The sequence below is a fragment of the Eurytemora carolleeae genome, unplaced genomic scaffold (assembly GCF_000591075.1).
Source record: "Eurytemora carolleeae unplaced genomic scaffold, Eaff_2.0 scaffold995, whole genome shotgun sequence".
NCBI classification, from domain to species: domain Eukaryota; kingdom Metazoa; phylum Arthropoda; class Copepoda; order Calanoida; family Temoridae; genus Eurytemora; species Eurytemora carolleeae.
The window spans coordinates 50,794-78,250 of record NW_019396885.1 but is presented as its reverse complement, the minus strand read 5'-3'; the positions used below and the strand labels follow the sequence as shown (position 1 = coordinate 78,250).

General features: G+C 34.8%; 6 protein-coding genes across 6 annotated transcripts; 4 read left to right on the top strand and 2 right to left on the bottom strand.

Annotated features, from left to right (window-relative positions):
• Positions 1-341: 341 nt before the first annotated feature.
• On the top strand, positions 342-2,594 carry LOC111709752 (cleavage and polyadenylation specificity factor subunit 4). Its single transcript, XM_023483648.1, has 3 exons — positions 342-709; positions 798-1,316; positions 2,049-2,594. The coding sequence occupies exons 2-3, from the start codon at positions 814-816 to the stop codon at positions 2,389-2,391; spliced, it is 846 nt and encodes a 281-aa protein (XP_023339416.1). The 5' UTR covers positions 342-709; positions 798-813; the 3' UTR covers positions 2,392-2,594.
• Positions 2,028-24,479, top strand: LOC111709749 (Golgi reassembly-stacking protein 2-like). Its single transcript, XM_023483646.1, has 4 exons — positions 2,028-2,031; positions 11,976-11,980; positions 15,157-15,162; positions 22,735-24,479. Exon 4 carries the CDS (start codon positions 22,743-22,745, stop codon positions 23,901-23,903), a length of 1,161 nt encoding a protein of 386 aa, XP_023339414.1. The 5' UTR covers positions 2,028-2,031; positions 11,976-11,980; positions 15,157-15,162; positions 22,735-22,742; the 3' UTR covers positions 23,904-24,479.
• Positions 2,963-5,141, top strand: LOC111709737 (uncharacterized). The gene is made up of 4 exons (XM_023483632.1): positions 2,963-3,160; positions 3,253-3,534; positions 4,529-4,683; positions 4,982-5,141. The coding sequence occupies exons 1-3, from the start codon at positions 2,963-2,965 to the stop codon at positions 4,610-4,612; spliced, it is 564 nt and encodes a 187-aa protein (XP_023339400.1). The 3' UTR covers positions 4,613-4,683; positions 4,982-5,141.
• LOC111709747 (rabenosyn-5) lies at positions 9,812-17,063 on the bottom strand. Its single transcript, XM_023483644.1, has 9 exons — positions 16,338-17,063; positions 15,933-16,179; positions 15,596-15,806; positions 13,312-13,407; positions 12,481-12,768; positions 11,539-11,911; positions 11,328-11,424; positions 11,084-11,174; positions 9,812-10,620 (listed from the first exon to the last, which is right to left on the bottom strand). Exons 1-9 carry the CDS (start codon positions 16,407-16,409, stop codon positions 10,182-10,184), a joined length of 1,914 nt encoding a protein of 637 aa, XP_023339412.1. The 5' UTR covers positions 16,410-17,063; the 3' UTR covers positions 9,812-10,181.
• On the bottom strand, positions 17,383-21,265 carry LOC111709736 (glucose-6-phosphate exchanger SLC37A2-like). Its single transcript, XM_023483631.1, is given in 7 exon segments — positions 17,383-17,988; positions 17,990-18,106; positions 19,047-19,303; positions 19,658-19,864; positions 19,940-20,316; positions 20,620-20,789; positions 21,130-21,265. Coding segments are annotated over 7 exon segments (1,470 nt in total). The 5' UTR covers positions 21,178-21,265; the 3' UTR covers positions 17,383-17,694.
• LOC111709754 (peroxiredoxin) lies at positions 24,479-27,457 on the top strand. Its single transcript, XM_023483650.1, has 6 exons — positions 24,479-24,554; positions 25,389-25,622; positions 26,043-26,209; positions 26,704-26,793; positions 27,098-27,191; positions 27,295-27,457. The coding sequence occupies exons 1-6, from the start codon at positions 24,486-24,488 to the stop codon at positions 27,325-27,327; spliced, it is 687 nt and encodes a 228-aa protein (XP_023339418.1). The 5' UTR covers positions 24,479-24,485; the 3' UTR covers positions 27,328-27,457.

Genomic DNA, 27,457 nt, shown 5'->3' with positions numbered 1-27,457 from the left:
GTTGCTAGGACAGGTTTGGGGGCCGGGCGCTGCGGCCACAAGTCCATATATCAGCTTTAAAACCACTGCTAGTCGGTCGGATGTGCAGTATAGTGGATTTGGCGTAGGTCAGAAGTGGAGTATAGCGGATTTGCGTAGGTCTAAAAATACACCACCAGTATTACCCCAACAAAACAGTTTAAAGCAAAGACGACAAAATTTTCATTATGTAATACAACTTGGCATCTTTAGATATCTGCGCAAATAATATCGTTTTCAGAGAGTGAGACACAAAACACAAGCGTATTGAGTACTTTTACCAAATAATAAGCTATTAATTCTAAATACCCACAGATTGTTTTATTTAGTTTATTTTTATTCGGTTAAATAACATTCTAATTCTCAATATTGCTAAGAATATGGTTTAATAATTTACTGCGCTCTGAATATTGTTGGATCGCGCGGGGACCCCATGGCATGACAACTTAACACATATCGACCTTTTCCTCCTCTCCTATTGCGTGATTTCCCAGTATTTACTGAGTGTACCCCACTCCTAGGAATTTGTATACAGTAGCCTCTCCTGCCTATGGCACTCGCCCCCCAGCCTAACCGGTCCACAACCAACTCATAAATTTTCTGATCCTAACTAAAGGAACTTAAATATATTGCACACTGTTTGAAAGTTAGCCAGAACCTTGATTCTCCCCGAGAACTGCAACAGTTTTAGGTTGTATTCTTTTTAAGAAATGATACAATCTTGTCCTATTCTTTATTTTCTTTGTACTGAAGTTAAATTAATTTTTTTCCAATTTCAGGTTTAAGCGACACAAAATGGAACTCTTAGTAGCGCCCGTGGAGCATATCATATTTGATATCGAGGTCGCCCTCGGGAACCAGCTTGGTGCACAACCCCTTCCCTTCCCAGGGATGGACAAATCAGGGGCAGCTGTTTGTGACTTCTACGTGAGATCAAATTGTTCTAAAGCAGCCTCTTGTCCGTTCCGACACATTCGTGGGGACAAAACTATTGTGTGTAAACACTGGTTGCGAGGACTGTGTAAGAAAGGTGATCAGTGTGAGTTCCTTCACGAGTACGACATGTCTAAAATGCCCGAGTGCTATTTCTACTCCAGGTTCAATGCATGTCACAACAAGGAGTGTCCCTTCCTGCACATAGATCCAGAGGCAAAAATAAAAGACTGTCCTTGGTATGACCGCGGTTTCTGTCGCCACGGACCTAACTGTCGGTACCGGCATATGCGCCGAATATTGTGCGTTAACTACCTCGCCGGCTTCTGTCCGGCTGGTCAGTCTTGTGAACAGGCACATCCTAGGTAACATGAGTTCAACCTCGTTTATTTAAAATTAGCTGAAGTGCCCAACGTTGCCCGTGCAATTTTAAAAAGCACTTATTTTCAATCTATTTTTTTCTAGCCTATGTTACACCCAGGCTATCCATGGGGTTTCTAAAAAAAAGTTCCAGTCAATTTTTTAGGGCGCTTCGCGACCACCTTCATTTCGACTTTTAATTGTGGCTCAAATTGGGATCACTAAGCATGTTCTCTTTGTACAATATAAAGCAGAAAAGTTCGCAGCTTTAATATTTTTTTTCTTTAAAATTTAACATTTTTGTAATTTTCCCTGGGGTCATGTGAGAACCCACACAAAAAAACTGAACTATTTTCTTTCTTTCGAAAGTTACTAACTTAACCATTACAAGATTATATGTTAAGGTAGAGACTCCATTTAACCATTAGATGAGTTTCAGGTCGTCTTTACAGTCTCATCCGTTGTGGGTAACCCTGTATATAGAAGAGCGAAGAGCTTTATTATATAGATTAGTGTATTTGAAGCATCATTTAATGGAAAATGTACAGACCTAAATTGACAAAAATGTTTGAATCCATATGGTATATGTAAGAGAACATTTCTGCAATTGATTTGTCTCTTATTCCGTGAACCATGGAAAAGGTTATTCAATAAGTTCAATTTCAAATCTCACAATGGATTATTTTTTAATTTTCTGAAGTAAGTGTTCATTTGATTTACGTTCTTACTTTTTTAAGGTTCGAGCTTCCTGGACCGGTTGAACAGGATAAGAGCGGTAAGAAGGTTGTAATCACCTGTCACTACTGCGGAGAGATTGGACACAAGGTTAACATGTGTAACAAGATGCCAGGAGAGATGAAGGAGCAGCAGCAGCAGCAGTCGACCCCTGCCGAGCTAGGGAAGAACTTCATGCCCTATACGCAGAACCAGTACAGGATGCATCCTATGCCGGACGGCAAGCCGCACAGATTTAAAACCCTCGACGAAATCACATGCTTCAAGTGCGGAGAAAACGGACATTTTGCCAACAAGTGTCCTAAGGGAATGTTAGCTTTTTTAAGTAATAACAGTGGTAAATGATAGACGGTGTATTTAGACAGTGTCTGAGTCTTCTTAGACGTTTTTATTTTGTGACGCCACCGTCTTTATTTACATTTATATCTGCATTGTGATCTTATATATAATAATTTCTGTGTCACAGTATCTTAACTAAATTTCAAGATCAATCCTTTAATTGGTAATTATAAAATTAATTGATAATTATTATGTAAAATATTTCCAGATATATATCAACATATGCTTGTGATTGGTACTTGGACACACTTACTCCAGTTCCTTGAGATAGAGTTAGATTTCAGTAACTAGGTAATAATTAATTTTCTTCTCAAACCAGACCCCATTTTTGGGTGAAGGCTGGATGTTATATTACCTAACTTCCCCTTGGGAAAACTGAGGAAGATAACAAACCGCTTTACGAGGCTTACTTCAACATTATTTATCGACTATTTTATACTTTTATTTTATTAACTTTACTAGTGTAATTTATGTGAAGTTCTCTAACTTAATTAAGGATACAAGTTTTGTGAAGAAATCGGTAAATTTCATGATTACCTTTTTTAGAGCTCTAGCTACTCTTTCTCTAACAAAAAAAATGAAAAATTTAAGACTATTTTTGATAAACCTTTCTTTGATATTGGCCAGGTTCTACCACAGTCTCAGGATTACTGAAAAACCAGTTTTCCTGAACCTTCAGGAAACAAGACAAGATATTTCTTCTGAAACCGTCGACGTGGATTCCAACACGGATCTAGGGGAGAGGCGGAGGTCCGTCAGGGCCAAACGGGACAAGGTATCCTTTTTAAATACATTTAGCATTCCAAAAAGACAATTATTGTTAGTGCAGGTTGGGTGGTTATTTTTATTTATTTTCTAATTTTCTAGCCGGACTACTACGACGCTCTGGACTACGAGAGTAAACGTCAGAAAACGCCTCGAAGTGAGAAGAAAAAGATTAGTTTACCGACCCGGGCCTCCGTAGAGGGTTCCGGGAAGATGAAACGGTATCCGGTTGCCCCGCAGAACACAGGCAGAGCTACCCTTACCTGGAGAAAGGGAGAGGAAGAGGATACTGGGAAGAAGAAGAAGCAGAAACCTGGAGCTCAGGCTCCGAAGAAGGAAGATACGGAGGAGGTCGGAGAACCAACTCTAGAAGAGATACCCCAGGTTAGTACTCTTCTAATCCTTATAAAGTTTATTTCTGATAATGAAGTCGTATAAAAAAATGATGATTAGGATAACTTATATAAATGGAAGCCACTCAGTCATTTAAGAAAACCAATGAATTCTGAAAATATTTATTAAATTGTTGAGGTATGAAAGTTAATTTCTTGGAACGAATTAAAAACCAGAGACAACAAATGTATTTTTCTAGGAGAAAAATTAACTATTGTTTAAGATTATTAATTAAATATGGGGGAAAAAAAATGATTTATTTAGGAAAATTAGTGATTTAAAAAGAGAAGAAAATGAGTTTTTAAAGGAATGAATTTACAATATTGATTTAAAAAGTGAATTATTGAGAAAAAATCAATGAAATATTAAGAAAAATTAGTGAATTAGTGATGAAAATCTGCAATTTATTGTTGAAATCAAAGAATATTGAGGAAAATCAATGAATTATTGACGAAAGTTAATGAATTATCGAGGAAATATATTAAGTTTGGGGAGAATCAATGAATTTTTGTAGAAAATTGTTGAATTATTGAGGAAAATCAATGAACTATAGAGGGAAATCAATGTATGATTGAGAAAACTTGATGAATTATTGAGTAAAATTATTTATTAAAGGAAAATCGATGAGTTATGAGGAAAATCAATGAATTAATTAGGAAAGAGAAAAAAATTATACAGAGTATAAAATAAGTTGTTTGATATTTTTTTAAATTAGCAAAAATTGTCCCTTTTATTTAAAAAAGGTTATTTTTGCCTTATTATACTTTCTTCAAGGAATATACGACTATCAGGAACTCCTATAGCTTTGTTTACAAATAAAGTGTACTGCAGATACTAGGAAGAATGTAAACAAATGCAGTGCGGATCAGACTGAGCTTTGTTTTTATTCCTCCCTAAAACTGTAGTACACTTAATTTGTAAACAAAACTTTGCGAGTTACTGTTATATTTCTTATCATCAAAAATAAATTTTGCTTTTTATTTAGGATAAAGTTTTCCCATGTGCGGTCAGCTTAGCAGAGATAAATCGGAAACTGGGTTTAGTCATGTGGAAACCGGTTTCAACATAATTCATCCTAGTTTGAGATTTAATGAACGAGAGAGAAGTAGTAAATCTCAAATAGATTATCAAGTACAATAGGTGGCAACAGAGAAATGGACCAATTATACACGACGTCACAAGTGTCAAATATAACAAGGAAAACGAAATTTTCTTACATTAGTTGACATGTTTTCTAAGATTAAATAAAAAGTGTTAAAACAGAAAATTAAGAACACATAAAATTGTACTTATTTTTCTGTAAGATAAGCACTTTATTCTTAAATTATCACTATTCTTAATAATTTTGTCAGACACTAAAACTAAATTGACACTTGTTACGTCAGAATACAGATGTACTGAGAGTGTACAAACTTTACGTTGCCATCTATTGTACTAGAATCTATTTGGTAAACCTCAATCTACCAAGATTGAACTACTCCCACCAAACCTAATCTAAGAAGTGGTTCATCTAGTGTCGCTATTTATATTCTCTGACCGTGAACTCGTTTTCAGAGTTGATCAAATCAATTTACAGTAATAAACCACATTAATCCCGATTTTTAGATTTTTATATGCAACGAATGATTATAATGTACCACCAGATGAAAGACTTAAGAATGTGGCATTTGTTTAAGAATGCTGGGTGTCGTTGGTTGACAATAACAAATTAAAGAATTAATTAAAAACCCTAAATATATAAACATTTTTAGGTAATTTGTGTGAGAAGTGTAATCAAATCTAAGAATCTTGTTTCGAGAATATTTTTTCATGAGCTTGTCAAGTCATGTGTTTGCATTTATTCACTAACATTAACCAGTGCTTAGGATCCGGACCCGCTGGATCTGCAAGATTTTGGCTTCCTGGATCCGGATCCGCAAAATATGCGGATCCAAGGCGCAAAATGTCCCCAAAAAAATACATAAAAAACTTTTTTACTTTCAAAACACAAATCTGAAATAAAGAAAAAGAGAGAGATCATATTAATTTCCTGATTTCTGAATGGTTCATCAAGTTTTAGCATATAACAACGGAAAAAATAAGACAATTTGAAAATTCTGCTTTGTTAAAAAATTCAGTAAATGTTAAAGAAAATATCTGGATCCGGATCCGTATCAAAATTAAATGGATCTTAAGCACTGTCATTAACAAACAGATTAAAACTTTAATAATGAAACTTGTAGAAATTATTTTTATCATCCTTCATCTAATAAACTACTAAGAAATAGAAAAAATTTTAATACAACTGCTTTGTTAATTAATTTAGTTCGTATCTTTGTACTAGTATCTGCTAAGTTTTGGATAATGAAAAGAAATTTATATACATAATTTATGTAGTGTCTGTTAAGTGAAAATTAACTAATAAAATGTACAAAATATTTATAATTTGATTTGATCAGTTCAGAGTAATTGTATAGACCGGAAAAATTTTAGCATTGGAGGTGTGACCAGTGTGACCGAAGTACAGATTTGAGTTTGATTAAACCTTTTTTTCTACACTGTCACCTTGGAAGATCGGACTTGCATGGTGCTTTTATGTTGTTTTAACTCCGTGGAATATTGAACTTGTCGAGTCTCAAGGTTTCATATAAGGTTTTCTTATCGAGTCAAGGTATCCTTTAAATCTTCCTAAACTAATTAAGATCTTCTTGTTCGTCTTTCTGCAAACTAAAACTTTCCAGTGCGGTGGTTACTCTAAAAAAGTGACTTACAAATGTTTACACCAACTAAAACGAAGGAAAATGTCAATATTTATTACTCTTCAAATTTGTTTCTTGTCAAACCAGGCCTTTTAAATCACTTATTGTAACTTGGCTAGTTTATAAATATTGTTCTTATATTCAGTTCATAGTTCTGCTTTAAACTGTAAAAGTGCTGACATAAGATCGACAATATTTAACCCTGCTTGGTTCCCATGATGGATGAGATTAAGGCTGAGAGGATAACCTTAAAACTAACACTAACTGTCTATAATGAAGAGTTAAAAGACTCCAACCCTTCTGAGCTACCCTTGTCCCAGCTAGCGGATCAGATTGCTCGAGCTAAATCCATGAAGGATGAAATACTTCTCAATTTTTCTGAATTCTCGGAGACCCAGATTAGTTCTCAACTAAAGGCTGGATGCTGCCAAGGCTAGAAATGGTTTTATCTTTATTAAGGAAGGTTTCAAATTGCTGAAAGATGATGAAGATAAAAGATGTTCTAACCCGGCCTCGTTAAGCTCCATTTATCATACAGTTGGGCGAGGGTCCGCCAATAGAGCCAAAAGTCTACTTGTTGAGAAGTATACAGGTTCAATCGTTGGTGAATTTCAAGATTTAATTGATCAGCTGTGCGAGCTTGTTGCCGAACCGATTGAGACCCAACTTGATCCTAGAAGTGTAGAAGAGCAAGCTAAAACTACACCAATTCTTCAAGAAATTGTAAAGAGAAGAGCTAAGCAACTGATTTCCTATGCTATTGACTGTGACTTGGTGGATGAATGCACCAAGTTAGAAGACCTGCATAGACTGCTGGAGGACAAGGAGATTGCCCTGATCAAGGTGTTCCAGAATCACAAGGGAAAAGGTTGGGATTGTGGGAGAATATAGCAAGTTAAATGAATTGAAATATTTTACGTTTTCCGGTGAACAGACACTTAAGTTTATTACACCTTGAAAGAAGATTGGGATGCGTGTTTAGTTGTATAAAGCTCCATCTCGTGCCGAGCAGCTTCAAATACTGAAAAGACAATCGCTTAGAGGATACTCCAGGGCCGTCTGTAGACATTTGACGACACTAGATGCTGTATTTGAACACTTGAATGGCATCTTCTGAAATGCCAAAGAACTTTTAACAATCGAATTGAAAAGCTTAAACGTTTAGGTCCATCCAAAGAAGAGAAAAAAAAATGGTTCGCAGAGGTGAGGAACTGCACTTGACCTACCTGCGCGACTTTAGTTTAAAACATGATATGGGCTGGACATCGTACAATAATTTTATCATTGCATAGATCCTATATGGTTTGCCTGAAGAAGATCTTGAGTTTTATTAGGAAAATTTGTGAACGCTCTTCTGGACGAGCCTCAAAACGGGTCGTCTTTTAGATGCTTGTCGATATTTTGATCAAGAGGTGGCTATTTCTAGAAAATTGTTATACCGGATTTCGGAGTAGACTCTGAAGAATATAATTGTGAAAATTTTGCTTTACTGCAATTACTCTTTTGGATCAAGCTAAGACTGAACCTGATTTTTTGTCTTCCAATTAAAATCATTCACGCAAATGATGGATGTTCCAGGCTATATTTAGTAGAGTATCTAAGCCATCATACGCATGAAATTATCCATTTCAAGTATTAAAATCTTAAAAATCCGCGCATTTGCAGCAACTCAACGTTAGATGAAGAAACCCACGAAGAGTCATCCATGCTGTTATTCTTTGCCCTTCTGTATCAAACAAAATAAAGATTTTTTTTTGAAATTTGTTTGTTGCTTATTAGAAAACATTATTATGGCGTCGTGAAATTGGTATTTTTTATTTAATTTTTAGCATACTTAATTTATATATTATAGGATGAGACTGCAAAGACGACCAAAAACTCTCAAGATATGACGATCCCAAATTTAAATTAAGTCTTCAGATTTAAATCAAGTATTTTAATGGCTTTAATGATTTGGCAAAAAGTAAAATAAGTTTACAGTTGCAGTGAATCATGAATATAAAGAAACGGATAGTATAAATTCACTATATTGACGATCCCAAATTTAAATTAAGTCCTGCTTTAAATATAGTATTTTAATGGCTTCAATGATTTGGCATAAAAAGAAACAAATTTAAAGTTGCAGGGAATTATGAATATAAAGAAACGGATCCATAAATTCACTATAGTCGTCTTTGAAGTCGCAAACTGTGTGGGTAACCTAGTATATAAAGTAGTAATCTATTCTCATTTTTTGGTTGGGGAACTCCTCTGTTCTATGTAATAATAATAAATCTCCTGTATGGAAAATTCTACTGTCTTATCTTTCTAAGGAATGTCCTTCTATGAAATGTCCCAACGCCGACTGTTCACAGGTTAACTTAGTTAACAGGCAACGCTGGGTTCCAAAGCTAGTACTGACTAAAGCTGACTTTCCAAGCAGTGAAATACGCTGGTTATATAATGCTCAAACAGTGTAATAGCAAATTTACCGTAAGTTAAAAGATATTAGATTATATAAAAGATATTAGATTATATAAAAGATATTAGATTATATAAAAGATATTAGATTATATAAAAGATATTAGATATTTATTGGCCATTTTTATCCTTGTTAATTACTGGTGATATTAAGAGAACGAAATTATTAATCTCTTGTTGATCAAGATTAAATAAACTTTGCAACATTTGGTTTCCTAGAAAATATGGAAAACGAATAAAAAATAATCGTTACAACACACTCGTTTAGAAAACTTTTTCTCTCGAGGTCATAGCATAGCTTAAGAAAATCAAATGTTTAGAATAAACATTTTTTTCCACTCCCAAATAAATGAAAAAATCGAACCAAAAAGGATCGACAACACATAGCTTTAACGGGACTGTAGATATAATTCCGAGTGACCTTAGATTTATTGATATATGTCCGATTCACAACGGGACCCTTTTGAACCTTGATGAATAAGATAGTCTTGTCCCCCCCCCCTTAAAATTATGTCTACACACCCTTTAAGTAAATGGCAACTTCAATTCATAATGAGCAACTTTACTAATTCAAACCTAGATATTGTTTATCTAATCCAACCTAGATATTGTGTATCTAATCCAACCCTAGATATTGTCTATCTAATCCAACCTAGATATTGTCTATCTAATCCAACCCTAGATATTGTGTATCTAATTCAACCTAGATATTGTCTATCTAATCCAACCTAGAGATTGTGCATCTAATCCAACCCTAGATATTGTTTATCTAATCCAACCTAGATATTGTCTATCTAATCCAACCTAGAGATTGTGTATCTAATCCAACCCTAGATATTGTTTATCTAATTCAACCTAGATATTGTGTATTTAATCCAACCTAGAGATTGTGTATCTAATCTAACCTAGAGATTGTGTGTCAAATCCAACCCTAGATATTGTGTATCTAATCCAACCTAGAGATTGCGTGTGTGAATTCTTTTTTTTTCTCTCAAATGTTTTGAGATTATTGAATATTGACTGCTAAATTTTTTATAATAATTTTTATTACTTCTGAACAATTGTATAATATAATTTTATTTGTTGACATTAAACACATAATGGTATATTTGTTTTATTCCATAAATCACAGATTATTCTCAACTTGGAATTGATTAATACAACATAAAACTCTAGAAAAACTTATGAAACGTCTTTTCAGTAGATGATAACGCCTAAATTAATCTTATTCGATAACAATCTTATTTAAAAAAAAACCCCAATCTCTAAGTCTGTCTTGAAAATGTTAAAAATGATGGGTTAGCAACACGAAAATTCCTGACAAAATTTAAGAGTTTCATCTTTGATGAAATCATTATAATCTTAGATCTTTCAATCACTGGAAAAAGTTTCTGTCTTTTAATATGAATAAAAAGATAAACTCTTGAAGTGCGTTAATTACTACTCCGAGAACGGGTTCTTCCCTGATGCATCGTAATCATCTTCGCCCGTTGTTCCGAAAGGATTAAAACTTGTCAACATAGATTTGTTCGGTAGGTACTCTCGTACACTATTCACAGTTCGCGCCATTTCTTCAAGAACTGGTTTAGCCGAATTGTTAGTAAACGAGGGTCTCCGAGTGGGTTGCACTACTTTAGGCTTTAAGCTCTGTATTTGTTCTGCAGTTTTGTAAGACTTATTCTGTGTCCTACTGCTAGGTTTGTATTGCGCTGATCTATCTTCAAGGTTCTCCGACGAATCGCTCTGATGAAGGTTGAAGGACTCGTATTGAGTATGATGAGCAGCTGCGGCAGCTTCTTTCTGCTCCTGGTCCCTGGTTCTCTTGTACTCAACCTGGAGCTCACGTAGGTTGCTCTCAAGCATACTTACCTCGTCAAACCTAAACATAAACAAGATTAGAGATTAACAGCCTTAGTTAATAATATCTACAATTGACTTTTTATTTCTTTCTTTATTTACAGTACCTGTTAGTTTCTCTAGGTTTTGTAATATAGCTTCTAATAATATTATATTAGTACCTGTTAGCTTCTCTAGCTTTTATAATATAGCTTTTAATAATATTATATTAGTACCTGTTAGCTTCTCTAGCTTTTATAATATAGCTTCTAATAATATTATATTAGTACCTGTTAGCTTCTCTAGCTTTTATAATATAGCTTCTAATAATATTATATTAGTACCTGTTAGCTTCTCTAGGTTTTATAATATAGCTTCTAATAATATTATATTAGTACCTGTAGGCTTCTCTAGCTTTTATAATATAGCTTCTAATAATATTATATTAGCACCTGTTAGCTTCTCTAGCTTTTATAATATAGCTTCTAATAATATTATATTAGTACCTGTTAGCTTCTCTAGCTTTTATAATATAGCTTCTAATAATATTCATTTGTTGCACCATAGGATCTTCACTTCCGCTTGCATTAAGTTCGTCTAAAATCATATCAGTTTAAAACGCTAGTTTTAGTTTTCTCGTGAAGAGTTATGGAAAAAATGAAGTCTGAAATAATGTAGGACTTTTGTTTGTTATGATTTCATTTTTTAATTTGCGGATAATGATAGGATAGTTAGGTTGTGTGGAGATACCTTTATCACTGGAGAGAACGAATCCTTTCTCATACTTGATCGACTGATCAGATCTACTCGGGGTCAGCTTTCCTTTCTGCGTATCTTGACGCTTCTCCTAAAAAAGTACGCAATGTAGTTAAATTTTAGAAGCATTCAACATAGAAAATGATTTAATGATACTAGTTTTTGCAACTTTAAATTGTTACGATCTCTAAATTATCCGACTTACTTGAAGATTCCTAAATCTAATCCTAGCTTCCTGAGCCTTCCTTCTCTCCTCCTCAACCCTCCTCGCTATCTCCTCCTTCCTCTTCTGCTGGAGCTCTACCAACTGCTCCTCCGTGGGTAGGGACGGGAGTCCAACCAACGTTTCACGGATAAAATTAACCGCTGCCCGTCGTATCTGGGTTTGAAGTAGATACTTGCGCGAACTCAAGAACGATTCATTTTCACTGTCCGTGCCCAGCACGGAAATCTTTTTTGACATCAGGTCTACGTTCTCAGCAATCTTGAGAAGTTTCATTCTTAAATTTTTAGCGTCAGACAGATGATAATTGGTTTCTCCAGCTGTGAAGGATTGGTGCATCTGAAGATACTGATCACTGAAAATTTAAATATTTTGTTAGAAAAATACCTTATTTTACAATATTAAGAACTATTTTTTAGTTCTAGTTTTGGGCGCTTTCATGAAATATTGGATTAATTTAGTATCTTCTTTGAATATTTTATACAGTTTAACACAGAACTTCGAAAGAATTTATAAAATGTCGTCTTGACAATTTTTAAATGGGTATTTTCCTATTATACCTAAATCTTAATAATTTAAAAATGAATAAATAGCCATGAAATATGCATGAACAATTTTTAAGAGCTTATAATATATTTATTCGATTAAACAAACTAAATATCTGCAGCATTCCAACTTCAGTACAAGTAGGTTTAGAAAACGACATTTTATAAATTCTATAAATTTCTGGGTTAAACTATATAATAATTGAAGCAACAATTATTTATTAGATCATGGAACTAATGTCGATTTTCCCTCAGTTTTGTGGACATTTTAGAGCATTAATCAATAATTAACCTGGAAAAGTGGATTAAAACACAAATCTTATATTAATTTCTAGTTTTCCGGAACAAATTTTTGAATTTTATATTGGCAGAACTTTACCTAAGTGTGGTTCCTTCCTCTACATACTCCCACAATCTCTCGTAGAACTGCGTAACTATCGGTTTAATCGTCTGCCGATCTATTGCTGCGTTCCTGTGTTTGAGGAGTTTAAGACAGTATTCACAAGTTCTAAACTCCTCGGCGTTCTTATCTCCAGGAGAGAGCATACTCTGAACACTCTCCTTGGAGCTAGTTCTACGGAGTCCGAAGGACGGTTTAGGAAGAGAAGAGAGGGATCTTGAATCATTACCATTCACAGACCAGCCTTGCCGTTCCTTTGACTTCATACTAAACGAAAAATGTCTTACAGTGACTGTCGACGCGACTTCATGTGACCCTTTATTTAAAGAGGGGTATGCTTCATTCACAATGGTACCATTTAAATCTTCGTACGCGCAAAAATGATAAAAAGGAAATTTAATAATTTTTAATTGTGATTTCTCTTCAAAGTGACTTAGATTTGTCCATTATAAGGAAATTCTTGAGTTTGACAAATTTTCAGAGAGAAAAATGGCGATGTCTTACTCATTTTAGCTCAGATTAAGGTTTAATGAGTACAAATGTTAATCAATCTAACAACTATTTAATTAGGGAGTCGCACACAAAATCACAAAAAGTACTAAATTGAAAAGGATATAGTTCTGATATAATTACAATTTTGACAACTTCCAGTTTAGTCCTCTTTCTAAGGTTATGCTGATAGGTGACAATTGCTTGGCAAGTTGAATTCTTCATCAAACATACTTCAAATATCATGTCCTGCGTGCAATGTAATATATTACATTCATGAGTAAATAAGAATCCAATACATATTTAAATATCCTACTGAACCTGTAAATAGATAGTGTTGAAGGATTGATCAGTTTTCTGCAGAAATCCCATTCTACAAACTTAGAACACTCTTTACACATCACACTCCCACATAGTCTGAACATGAATAGCTGGGGGTAGAAACTAACTTCAGAGGGATTTATATTTTACCCTCCATCTCCCCCCCAGAATATTACATAAGTTTAGGAGATTCTATTTGTTTAAGTAAGCGTAATTTCAAGTGACTCCATGCAAGGACTTGGCAATTTCCGATTTACAGTTGTACCCTTTAACCTTTTTCTGATCAAGTATGAATTAGATATCAATGTTAATAATTTAAAAATCTTTTTATTTTTCATTGTGATTTCTCTACAAAAGTGACTTGCGCATTTCTATTGCAGGAAAGCATGTGGGAATAATCAGAATTAAACACTTTTTAACTAAGAAAAACGACAATGTCTTCAACATTATAGATGAGATAAAGGTTTCAAGGGTACCGTTGTGAATTGTGCATTGCATTGAAGGTGACTTGAAATTATGCTTACAGTCTCTTAAATAACTGATTATTGGGTAAAAAGTTTAAGAGGGGTAAAAACAAAAAGGGCAGATACAAGGGGGGGGGGTACATTCGACCCCCCTGACGGACTCAGGGGGGCGACGCCCTCCCCCCCTGAGATTTTGAAGAAGTGTTTTGAATTTGCAAAAAAAATAATGTTCCTAATTTGATTAATCGTATGCACCTCCTTTTCAAGTTATTTGAAGGAATTATGATATTAAATACAAAAACAAAGAACTTAGTATATCACATCATATAGAAATGTCGAACTTAAAATAAGGAACAAAAGTAGGTAAGTTAAACAATTTAGGATTTTAGGAACAAGGTTTTAACAGGTTTAAAAAAAGGAACAATACAATAACACAAATGCTGGAGGAGTTAGGAACAAAAAAGTGAACTAGATTAGGAACATTAAAAGAGGAACAAAAGAACAAAAAATGGGAACTTTAACAGGAACATTATGCCAGTTAGGAACACCGAACAATAAAAAAATAGTATTTTCATACATGCACTAATAACATAAGAACAATAAATAGTCTAATAACAATAAAAAACCTTAAGGTATTAGGAACAAAAATAAACAATATAGGGTCTAGGGGCACAGGTTTGTTAAGTAAGGAACTAAAAAGGATACATACATATGCGCAACAAACGTCGTTCATACTGTAAATACATAAGGAACAATATTCAATAATAGGAACATAAAGCATGTTAAGAACAAAAAGAAATTACTAGGAAAGTTAAATGCATGTAAATTAGGAACAGTATTACAATGTTGATTAATGATTGAGGAACATTACTATGCATACGCAGTATGCAAGTTAGATAGGAACAAAATCATAATATTAAGTCAACCCTGCCAAGGGGTCAAGGACCGTAACTGAGAGCCCCCCCGTGATGGAACACCAGAAGGAGAGAATCCTAAAGTTATTTATTAAGTTTTCTTGTTTCTATCAAAATTATCGTTTTATTTCATTAGCTTCTTGGTATTTAATCATGAACCAACTTCTTTAATCCATATTAAAGGGGTACTGCTTACGTAATTTCATTTCCATTTAAAAGAGTTAAATGCAAAGGTGATCTTAAAACCTTCCTCTGGTTCGTATTTTTTTTCCTTGTCTCTACTGCATAAATCTGCTACTGAAATTAATTTAGAAACTGCAGTTGAAAATTCTTGGGTAGAATAACAGAAAATCTCCGTAACATTTTCTCAAAGATACTTGAAATTACGCCAGAGCTGTCCCAGAAAACAATTGATCCGAATAGGAAACTTTTTTCAAACTTTTAAATAAAAATTATTAAAAACAAAGAAAGAGGTTCAATACATACTGACAAGTTGAACCTTCTTTTAACAATTATTTATCAATATCTTCCCTGTTTCATTTTGAAATCTTAGACTAGATTTTTTAAAACTTTTTTTACATATATGAATTATCTCATGTAAATAAAAAATTAAGTTTGTCTTCAGATATTTTGTTCATTTAAAATGCGGTGTTTATGGAGTTTATGACGGTTCAATGATATAAAATTAAGTAATGAATGAAAGTGTAATTATTTGTGTCATTTCACAAATTTAATATAAAATAGTTAGTTTTTCAGAGAAAAATCTAATTTTTTCTATGCAGGGGGGCTCTGCCCCCCCCCCCCCCCCCGGTAGAAATCAGTATATGGTTTGAAACTGTTGAAAATGAGCCTTATATCCCCCGAATATTGGAAAATTGTGTATATACAAATTAAAAGAAATAAAACCTGCAATGATGTTTCCTCCGTGCAATATTAAAACTCTTGGCACAGTTAGGACAAAGCTTAACAAGATCCTCTTCAACCCATTGAACCACGGACTGTTCATGCTCACGTCTCCGACTGCTCTCTGCCGGCATCCGGTCTAACAACCGGTCCAACCGGACTATTAACCGGTTTGTCTCAGCTGCATACCGGTCCACTCGTTCAGATCGGATTTCTAAAATGTTGATTGAGAAAAATTATAAATTTGGATCAATTCATTAGTAAATCTTTTTAAACCAAATAATTGCATTCTGAAATATGTAAACGTGTTATTATTCCATTTAGTTGTTGTAAATCTTACTTTTAAACTGTGAAAAGTGATTTGAACTTGCGGGTGCCGGAGAAAACCCGATGTAGATATCCGTCCGTATCCCGGAAACAGGGTGTACGTCGTCGTTTCTCGTCTGAATCTGAACCTTGGGAACAATTAGATTGTCAAGATTCTCATTCTCATCGTTCAAAATCTTCTTCTTCGCCTTCCCAAACAGATCTTTTAAAGATTGGACAAATGCTTGATCTTCTTTGGAATGAGTTTCTTCAAAATGAATCTGAAAAAAAAAACTATCCGCTACAAGAATGGTTTAACTGAAAGAAATAAATTTTAATTTTTTTGGCCGAAAAATCGTTGAACAGAAAAAGCTTCTGCAGGTTTCGATTTGCCAAATTAATAATGAGAATGGTTGCCGTTTAATTTTTTTTTATTCACCTGAAGCTGGATAACATCTCCCAGATCTTTCATACAGAGGGGGCATAGAAACCCCTCTAATATTTCGGCCATTTTTACTCAAAACATTCTGAAATTAAATCAACAAGTTAAATTATTCTGGAAATCCCCGAATAATCTAATCATCACCATTTTGTAAATGTCAAATCAAAAACTCAAAAAATGGCGGCCTAATGATGGCTGTGAAAAGAATGAAAATATTTACAATCATGGAAAGCACATGGTTATCAGTATAAAAATACATAATTAGTCAAAAATAGATTTGTTAATATTTGATTTCTTTCAATGATGACGTACTGAGACTTTTTCATAAATTTTTAAAAAGAATAGCTCCATTGGTGAAAGATTGTCATCATTTTGTAAATTTAAGAAAAAGACTTAATTAAAAACCTTAGGGCCTATCGTTTTTTCTTCTTCAGCTTACAACTAGCTAAAAGAAAAGATCTTGTTCTTTTTTTCTATAAAAATATAAATTTTGTGTATATCATGAAATATCATAAATAATTAAATATTAAGAATGCAAGAAATCAGAATAGTTCAAATCCAAACTTAAAAGATTAAATACCTCTAAATATTTTTTTGGCTTTATGCATAATACAATGTTTGGATTCAAATCATACGAGTACTCTCCCAAATCAAATCAAATCCACATTTTGAGTGATACAAATCAAATCAAATCCACATTTTGAGTGATAAGAATCAAATCAAATCCACATTTTGAGTGATACGAATCAAATCAAATCCACATTTTGAGCGATAAAAATCAAATCAAATCCACATTTTGAGTGATACAAATCAAATCAAATCCACATTTTGAGTGATACAAAAATCAAATCTAGCATGAAAACAAGTAAAATGTTCAGAGTAAAATTTGCTTACTATAATTTAGTTTTGGCTAAATAGTGGAAAATTAACAAAAAAAAGCATTATTTATCGCCTAAAGTATGTTCTTTGACCACATGTTGTAAGCATTTTGTATCGCTAAGGTTTAAAAATAAGTAAGGATGAATAAGGTAATTAAAGTATCCTGTTTAGGCCGAGGGTTTGGAATATCAATGGATAAGTTGAGTTGAAAAAAATGATACGTTTAATGCCGCATTTTGAAACCATTATTGACACTAACAGTTAAATTTATTTTCTAATAGTTTGTTTTTACTTTTTGGAAAGATATTTATGTATGAAGGAATGGTATCCTGACTCTTTTGAAGGAGTAGAGTAAATATGACGAAAAATAGAAGAAAAAAAATAAATCAAAGTTTTGGGACGAAACAAATTAAATTTTGGAAATGAAAAATATTTTGATGATATCTTTTGCTAGAATGAGAATAGAAGTAGACATTTAACTATTATTAATACTCCTGTAGTCTGGAGTTGATCGAAGACTCCAACGATTTCTCCGTAGTTTGATCAGCTCATGTTTAGTGAGTCGGACAAGTAGTATTAGAGCAAGGATATCAGCTCCCATTAACATATAGAACACACGCTCCCAGTGCCCGTTCCCGGAGAGCGGTCCCGCAAGCAGAGGACCAATAGCAGCTCCAATAGAACCGGTTCCGTCGATTATAGCGGTGACAGTTGCCAGAGCTTTGTGTGAACCCTGTAGGGACGGATGCTGACCTAAGAAGTTGATTATTTTCTGCCGAGACAGCGGTAGTAATGAGAGCGTATGGACCATTTACTAGTATTCCGGTAGAGAAGAGAACCAAGATATTCCAGCTGAAGCAGGCATCATGAACAGGGACTCCACCCACCTAGAAACAGGAAAAAAGTTTTTCTTCCTCTTCCAACCTTCTTAAAAACCATTCCATTCACGTACAATTGAATATAAGACTTTACATGGTGTCCCAATTAGCATGGAAATTAAGATAAGACTCTTAACTTGTCTCTGGTCTACTCGCTATTCATACTAGTAAAACAAAAAATTGACACAATATTCCCTATTCTTTGGTTTTATTAAGTGTGGTGTTTTGGTTTAAAAAAAATCCAGAATTGTACTTGGTCAGATCATACGTGCTTTCACCTATAGAGACAGGCATATATTCGTGAGACTCTACAAACAATATATTAGACCACATCTAGAATTTGCTATTCCTGATTGGACCCCTTGGACTCGTGGTGATATAGAACTTATGGAAAAGGTACAGAAAAGAATAATATGGATGGTTTCTGCTCTGAAAGGGAGAAACTATCAAGAAAACCTTGACGAGCTAGGTCTGCAAATCCTTAAAACCAGGCGGAGAAGATATGATTTAAGAGTCTCAAGGGGTTTGATTGTGTAAAAAGCAGTATATGGTTTGAAACTGTTGGGAATGAGCCTTGAAGATAAACAAGACAATCTGCTTATCATTTGAACCTAGTTATGAGACCAACAAGGCCTGATGTAAGGAGCAAATTTTTCTCAAACAGGGTAGTTGAACCCTGGAATAGAACTGAACTGAGAGCATTCAAGAATAGACTAGATAACATTATCTAAACTAAAGATGCTACAAATGACCACACTGAGCTCCTGCTATAATCCTACCTGGAATTCTAGGAGTCAACATAAAAGTATGAAGTCGCCCATTATTATTATTATTATTATTATTATTATTATTATTATTATTATTATTATTATTATTATTATTATCATCACTATTAAAGTTTTTAATTATACTGATTACTGTAGTAGTAACCACGTGACTGAATTTATAAATTACCCCAATCATATATTGTTGAGAGGACTGCTGCTTCCTCGGCATTCACGTGGGACTTTGTGTGTATGTAATTGGGGAGCCAGTAGAGGAATGTGTAGCTCACTAGCTTGGAGAAAAATAAACAAAGTGAGAACTCAACAACTCCAGGTATACGAAGAGCTCCGAAGAACCCGATGGCTCCTGGGGAACCGGACTGGGGGGAACGGACAGGAGGAGGGGTTGGGGAGGGAGGAGGTGATTCTTCATCTTTATCAGCTGAAAAATAAAAATAATAAGTAGATTTTATATTTCTTAACAAACACAATTCAGCGAAACCTAATTATTATTATATCTGACATTGTTTGAGTTGAAGTGTGTATAAATTTTCAACATTGTTTAAATACAAATTTTCTGGAGAGAAACATAAAAAATCCTCTAATTTAAAAAAAAATTTCCATGAAACCACTGTACGGTTTTCATTGTAATAGCAAATTTAAAAAATAATCTTTTATTATCGTTAGAAATATTCTTTTTCTGTATTTTCTCAATAATTTTACTATATTTATTGAATTAAACATTTTCTAAAGATATATTTATACCCCCGAAAAAACACTTTGAAGGTTGAATTACCGTTTCCATTCATGAGCGGATCATCTTCCTCGTAAGCGGACTGAGGTTGGGAGGATCTCTGCTCCACAGGAGGAACAAGATCTACGTCCTCAGGATTAGGAACCAGGAAGAGGAAGATGAGGAAACCTAGACCTCCGATAATCATTCCCGGCACAGTGAACGACATTCCCCAGTTCGTGGTCACAAAAGCTCCGGCAATCAGAGAACCTTCAAGATAAATCAATGATTTTGTTTCAAGGCCGGACATTTTAATTAATCAACAAAAAAATAATGAAGTCCTACCAAGAATGTTCCCTAGAGAGGTATGAGAGTTCCATATTCCCATGATAACCCCTCTCTTTCCCTTTCCGAACCAGTTCGCCATGACCGAAACAACACCCGGCCATCCAGTCGTCTGGAACATTCCGCAGGCGATCTGTATAAAGATGAGATACCAGATACTGTGTATGCCGAGACTGTACGCCATACCAAACATAACCGTGAGTAGACCAGACATCATCATACCGATGGAGAGGAAGAACCTGAGATCGACTCTCTCCGCGACCAGACCACTAAGGAACATGAAGAACGCATATGAGAAGAGATAACTTGTATCCAGGAACCCTAGATAGGTTTTTGCTTCCTTCTCCGTCTTCCCGTCTATCTCGGTTATCCATGATCTAAGGATAATAAATCTGTTAAATGAAAGTTTCGAGTAATCTTGTTTTTTTTTTCATTTTCCTATCTTTTCATTTTAAATTATTTTCAAAATATTGAGAGTACAATGACGGGAAAATCATCCAACTTTTCTTTACGCCTTCCGTTTTTATTATCTTACCAAAACAAGAACAGAATTCTCAAAAGAATGTTGCATGCAAATTATTGTATTACTACAAGTTTTCTTCTGTTCAGTCACGAATATCCCAATTTTAAGAGCTATGGACGATCCATCACAAATTTGACAAATCAGAATAATAACTGACCTACACGACACATTACTAGGATCCGTGTGCTCGGAGATATCACAGTCAAGGAAGGCTTTGGCGTTCTTCACAATAGATATTGGTTTTCTGGAGAGATGGTAGGACATGTAGGAGAGATAGGTTAACACAAGGATAGATAAACGGAATGCAGCCTCTTGCTTCCATCTAGCCTGAAATATCAAATACTCAAATTAAAAGAAAGACCGACGTTAAGAATCTTTAATTACAAAGGGATTGTAAGTGTAATTTCAAGTGACCTTTCATACAAAGATATTAAAACCCGATTTAAAATGGTACCCTTGTAACCTTAATCTTAATTCTGATAATTTCTGTATCATTTCTGAACCATGAAATGCGCAAGTCATTATTTCAGAGAAACACAAATGAACAGTTGTCATGAACACACTTGATCAGACAAAGAGCTTACGGGTACCGTTGTGAATCGGACTAAGAGGGTCACTTTAAATTAAGGGTACAGTCCCTTTAAGTGATATTAACAATATGCTATACCTGAGGGCACAGCCGTCGTAGGAAGTTTACAAGGATTGGGGGAGACATTTTACGTGAAGAAGTTCAAGAATACTTACAAAACTGACAAAACCATATTAGAAAATTTTCTAAAACAAATATAATGATTGTTAGAAAACTTAAGGTTTCGATTCCATAATAGATTTAAAAACTAGAAAAAACATGAGATATAACAATGGTATAGACAAAATAATTTTTGAATAACTTCCAGGTTTTACTTTTTGAGCGTCTGCGTCACGCGTGACGATGTAAGGAAACAGTCCACAATTTCGTATCTGGTCTCAAAAACCAGAATTTTAGATAAGAAAGTCGACCAAAATTTAAAATCAGGTTTGACAGAAAAACTGATTAGCGTAGCGGCGCAAGCAAACTTCTCTCAATTTAGGGGTCAGCTGACAAGTAAATAGTGTCAACAATTGTGTACATTGAAAACACCCACAATACCACAAATAACAATTATTTTAAGAAGATTTTTAATTTCCATCATAATTTTTCGTTGCTTCTTCTTTTATAAAATAAAAAATCATTTTTAGAAAAAATGAAATGAAATGTGCAACCCTGTTTGGATTTCTAAGATGAGAAAAATACGGGGTATTCAGGCGCAGTTTGACGTGACCATTAGTTCGGCTTCTGAAATAAATGGCTACGGATCATAGGCCATAGTTTCAAATCGAACATAACAAACCTATAATTAAATTTAGATTCTAGTCGTAATTAAGTGAAAAAATGCTGACATAGTTTCAGATCTTTATTGGATAAATACTTATTTCAGATATAAAATTGTCGCAATTTAAGAAAAGTTCTAAAATTGTTTGGTAAAGTTTGTGCCATTTTAAAATAAGAATTATTCACTCTTTTAAACCTTTATTGAACAAAAAGACAATACAAAATTGTTATAAAATAATGTAAATACTTATTTACATAAGAATTATTCTACTTTTTCAAATTATGCATTACTGTTAGCAATTGTGCAAAAATTGAATTGACATTAATACAAACTTTAAAAAAGAAACGTACAACGTAAAATAAATATACGATTTTTAGACACCCCCCTCCCCCCTCCTATCAATTTTGTATATGGATCTTATATGTAAGACATGGATGTAATAAAGTGCGATCGGCCCCCTAGCCTGTCACATATACATATATACTAATTTTGTTGAAAATTGTTGAATAAGAGGTCATGTTCAAAATTGATAGAAGGGAGGGAGGCGGGGGGGGGGGGTCCAAATATCGCATACTAGGGCGGACCCGAAAAATGACGATTGTTCTTAATAAACGTTCCTAGAGAACGATTTTTCAGAGTTTCAGCAAAATTACTATCATTTATTTTTTATTGTAGGTTTAGGTTAGGTTAAGACAATTTCTTGGCCGAGCGCTGCGTCTAGGGCAGGCCATTATATTTATTTCCACCTTCCGTCATTTTCGAGAATTTTAAGTCAAGTTTTCTAAATAAATACTAAATATAGTTTTAAAAGTTTAAAGAAGAAAATATTATATTTTCGCTGAAACAACTGTGCAAGACAGTAAACATATCGAATATTTGCGTTAATATATCATATTTTACAGAACTATATTCATTTTCAGAAGTCAAAATGGGTGGATCACAAAGTGTTGAGGTTCCCGGGGGTGGTACTGAAGGATATCATGTTCTCCGAGTACAAGACGGTTCTCCGGGTCAAAAAGCTGGATTGGAAGCTTTTTTTGACTTTGTAGTTGCCATCGGGAACACTAGGCTTAATCAGGATAATGATACCTTGAAGCACCTTCTCAAGGCGAATATTGAGAAGGAGATCTCTATGACAGTGTACAGCAGTAAGAGTCAGACTGTTCGAGAGGTTTTCATTACTCCGAGTACTCTCTGGGGTGGACAGGGACTACTAGGAGTTTCCATTAGGTTTTGTTCCTTTGAAGGAGCAAACGAGAACGTGTGGCATATCCTGGAGGTTCATCCTAAGAGTCCGGCTGAAAGCGCAGGGTTGAGATCCTTCTCTGATTATATCATTGGCGCGGACAGTATCCTACACGAGAGTGAGGATTTATTCTCCCTGATCGAAGCTCATGAAGGACGTCCATTAAAGCTTTATGTTTACAACACTGAAACTGATCACTGTCGGGAGGTAACTATTACTCCCAATGGAGCTTGGGGCGGAGAGGGATCACTAGGTTGTGGGATTGGATATGGATACTTACACCGGATTCCTATCGGAGACGAATACCAAAAACCTGCAGACCATCATAATCCCCCAACTGCAACCGTAGTTCCAATTGAACCGGTTCCAGAAGTTCAACCTAATGCTCCGATAATAGGAGCCTCCGCACCTATTACAGGAAATCCCTCACCTATGATGGGTACCCCCGCACCAATGATAGGAACTCCCTCTCCTATGATGGGTACCCCCGCTCCTGTGATTGCACCTATTGCAGGTTTTCCCTCTCCCCCCGCTGTTGACGTGAACAAACCCCTGGCCGCCGACGTTCCACTCTTCGGAACAGATATGATTTCTACCGGAGCTGTTACTAGTTCTCACGACTCTGCTCCCTCTCCTATTTTAGCCTTTTCTCCGGAGACATTCCCAGTCCCTGATCCTGCAGTACTGGCAGGTATGCCGGCTCCTCCAACATTCTCTGCGTCCCATCCATCCTATCCAACCACCAGTTATACCTACGAGACTTCTCCCGTCCCTGGTCAGAGCATAAACCCTGAGATTGTCGGACTCAATCCATCACCTGCTCCGCTTGTAACCTCTTCATGAGAATGCAGGACGGATGCTTGTATGTGATATGGGTTCTAGGTTGAAATGTGAAATCTTTATATATTCTGCATTTGATTTACTTTTTCCGTTATGTATAAGTAATAAATATGATTTGGAGATAAATCTCCTAATTTGCACGTATTTCAGTTTAACCGAATTATATTTATTGTTTAAAATATTATTTTTAAATTTTACTTTTAAGATTGTTCTTGCGTCTGTCTTCTTCAATGGTATTTCTTTATCATAATCTAGTTCAAAATTAGATCATTTTAAATCGGGATTAGTTCTGTAACCACTTTTTTTCTCCATTTTGTGTGTCAAAACTATTTTTTATGTAACAAAATAAAGTTTTTATAACCTTTTTCCCCTGTTTTTGTAATCTTAAAAACTGATTTTAGTATTCTGTTCATGTCGAAACTTCCTTCTTATCTCTACTCCAACAGAATAAAGTTTAGAGCCAGCTAACAAGATGCACAGATTTACTGAAGTGGTGTAAATTATTCACAAAAGAATATTTTTTAAGTTTACTGAACAGATTTCCAGATACATCCCTTCATTTTATTCTTTGTTTTCAGATTTATCATGTCCGGACTTTTGAGAAATATCCGCAATGTTACCAGGATCTCTTCAGCTCTGAGGAGCAAAGTTCAGGTTTGGTTTTGTGCTAATTTAGTGGATATTGAAAAAAAACAGGATTTTCTGAATTACCATGTCCCCCGGCTCTGCGAAGAGGGTGGGGGTGAGGACAATTCATATTATTTTGAGGGTTTTAAAAAGGACAGTTAATACTTGAGAATAAAAATGATTTTAATGGGGGGTAATGATTTTACGAGAAAATATACACCCCTGAAAAATAATTTTGATCCTACGGTTTTCTGTATTCATCATAAGCGATTGCAACAGGATAATTACAGGGTGTCCCACATCATATTGGATCGTTTAGCTCTAAATTGCAATTTTCCGGACTAGATATAAAATTAAAAAAAAAACATTTTTAAATTTTTTTAAGCCCAATATAATTTGCATGCAGAAAATACTAGGGTTCACTGATTCAAATCAATACAGAATTTAACTTTGAATCGTTGGTTCCCGGCGGTAGGTAGCTCAAATTTGTCAAAGTCGGTCCAAGTACATTGAATTTATACGACCTGATGAATTTAAATTAAGATTTAAAGGACTAAAGAAATAATTTCAAGTAACCCTCCATTCATTTCCATAAAAACATATGTCTGATCATGGATCACGGAAAGATACTGTTTCTTAGAGTTTCGCGGGGGAAAGTCCAGTTTAAACTGGCATGGAGTGCCAGATGGGACAATCTTGATGTATTCTTTAAAACGACCGCAGACGTGTAACCTCGAATTTCCTGCAGATACAGGTTCTCAGTTAAGCGTTGGAAATCGGATATGCTGTTGTACAAATAGACGGTTACTTGAACTTACTTCCGCAGTCTCTTTAAACCTGGTCTAAATATCATTATTCTAGGTTCGGTCCCTGAGTATTGGAAGTACCCTGCTCCAGGCACAGGTTCAGAAACCTGCTCCGGCATTCTCCGCCCAGGCAGTTGTTCAAGGACAGTTCAAGGAGCTCTCCCTGGCGGACTACAAGGGGAAGTATGTTGTTGTCTACTTCTATCCCCTCGACTTCACCTTCGTCTGCCCGACCGAGATTATCGCCTTCTCCGACAGAATCAAGGAGTTCTCAGATATTGATTGTGAGGTGGGTCAAATTTTTCCGAGTTCAAACAATAATGAATTTTCAGTGAGACCCATGAAACTGAAGAGGAAGACAACTTTTATTTCCAAGCTTCTGGTAAAACTATTTGGTTTTCAACGACATCAAATACACACAAGATTGCTTGGATGTCGTCTTCTTATTCCACAATTTAATCGGGCCCATTTTATCTATCTATCAAACCTTGCCTTACATGCTTAAAAACCATTTCTTCACATTGAATGAGGGGGCGGGGGTAACGTTTTTATGTATTTTTAAGCCCCACTTCTTAAATAGAAAATTAAAATAATCCATCATTGTTCCATAGATAAAATGTCTATGACACTGTTCAGTGTTCAATGCTCACAAAATCGCCACAATTTAAGTTTTACTATTTATAGAAGTTAAAATTTATTTCTTCTTTAGGTTATCGGAATCTCTACTGATTCTCATTTCTCCCACCTGGCTTGGATTAACACCCCACGTAAACAGGGAGGTTTGGGCGGACTCAACTATCCTCTTGTCTCAGATTTCAATAAAACTATTTCCCGGGATTACGGAGTTCTCATCGAGGAGGCCGGAATCGCACTCAGGAAACATATTTATATGATCTACCGCACTCTTTATACCGGTGTCACGTTATACAACTCAGTAACCTAGGATATTCCAAAAGAATACCGAGGATTGCTGGGACGTGCGGGTACTTGTGTACTAGGCATAATAGATACATAGAACCTAATTATCTTGAGTAGCATGAATTTGGGTGAACAAAAACGACGGAGGAATGATTGAATCATATTTTTCTTCCGACCTTTCCCTAAAAGATAATTTGAGATGAACCATGAGTGCTTATGCGGACAAACATAATCCAGGATTTCTCAGACATTTTTAGGGTTGGGGGATAACGGTTTATATCGAATTCTCTTAATAAAAATATAGTAGTGGTAAAAACGTATTTTTTCCTTCACATTCTAACCATGGTTTACTTGGTGCAATGCCTAAGTTTAATAAGTTACCAATCTCTTACTCCCCCCCCACCTCCTAATAAAAAACATGATAGTTTTTTGATATAAATATATATGTTTAGAGGATTATTTATAATTGACCCTCAAGGAGTGGTGAGACAGATGTCTATTAATGATCTTCCTGTTGGAAGAAGTGTTGATGAAACTTTAAGGTAAAGTAGGAGTTTTTAACAATGACGTCATGAGAACTTGTATTCTCTTATTCGGAGGGGTCGCACATGAGAAACTAAGAAAAATTGAATTTCTAGCGCTGTCCCTGCGATCTTCACGTAACAATAGAATGTAAGAAACCCCATCCTCTATTCTATCCGAATTTTTATATTAAGTCTGGATATTTGGATATTTCTAGAACATCTAGTAGAACGTAAAAAAATGAAACATAATTTCTCTGAACTGATATGGTGTGTGACAAGTTTTGTTGTATTATAGACACGGTCTCCACTAGATTTGTTCCAGGTTGATAAAAGCTTTCCAGTTTGTTGAGAAACACGGAGAAGTTTGTCCTGCCAACTGGACTCCAGATGCTCCAACCATTAAACCTGATCCTAAGGAAACCAGTTGAACAATTTCATTTAAATTTGTAGAACTTCACAAAGCATTTAGAAAACATTAATTATAAATTGTAAAAAGTTTTAACTGTTTCAACTTCTCAGGGGTCTCTGGAATACTTTGATAAGGTGAATTAAGTATGCTCAGATATAAGAAGAAACCAAGAAGAAATAAAAAGAACTATATATATATCCGAACCATCATTTGGAGTTCATTCAGTCGTTAAATATTCTTAATTGTCTACAAAGTAGATTTTTACTTTCAGAA

Excerpts from the sequence above, each read along its gene's own strand:
- LOC111709752 (XM_023483648.1), top strand. The coding sequence starts at position 814 with ATGGAACTCTTAGTAGCGCCCGTGGAGCATATCATATTTGATATCGAG. Across the intron at positions 1,317-2,048 it reads TGTGAACAGGCACATCCTAG|GTTCGAGCTTCCTGGACCGG; the intron begins GTAACATGAGTT and ends TACTTTTTTAAG.
- LOC111709737 (XM_023483632.1), top strand. The coding sequence starts at position 2,963 with ATGAAAAATTTAAGACTATTTTTGATAAACCTTTCTTTGATATTGGCC. Across the intron at positions 3,161-3,252 it reads TCAGGGCCAAACGGGACAAG|CCGGACTACTACGACGCTCT; the intron begins GTATCCTTTTTA and ends CTAATTTTCTAG. Across the intron at positions 3,535-4,528 it reads CTCTAGAAGAGATACCCCAG|GATAAAGTTTTCCCATGTGC; the intron begins GTTAGTACTCTT and ends CTTTTTATTTAG.
- LOC111709747 (XM_023483644.1), bottom strand. The coding sequence starts at position 16,409 with ATGGCCGAAATATTAGAGGGGTTTCTATGCCCCCTCTGTATGAAAGAT. Across the intron at positions 15,807-15,932 it reads TCACTTTTCACAGTTTAAAA|AAATCCGATCTGAACGAGTG; the intron begins GTAAGATTTACA and ends TCAACATTTTAG. Across the intron at positions 11,912-12,480 it reads GAGGAAGGAACCACACTTAG|TGATCAGTATCTTCAGATGC; the intron begins GTAAAGTTCTGC and ends TTAAATTTTCAG.
- LOC111709749 (XM_023483646.1), top strand. The coding sequence starts at position 22,743 with ATGGGTGGATCACAAAGTGTTGAGGTTCCCGGGGGTGGTACTGAAGGA.
- LOC111709754 (XM_023483650.1), top strand. The coding sequence starts at position 24,486 with ATGTCCGGACTTTTGAGAAATATCCGCAATGTTACCAGGATCTCTTCA. Across the intron at positions 24,555-25,388 it reads CTCTGAGGAGCAAAGTTCAG|GTTCGGTCCCTGAGTATTGG; the intron begins GTTTGGTTTTGT and ends TCATTATTCTAG. Across the intron at positions 25,623-26,042 it reads TCTCAGATATTGATTGTGAG|GTTATCGGAATCTCTACTGA; the intron begins GTGGGTCAAATT and ends TTTCTTCTTTAG.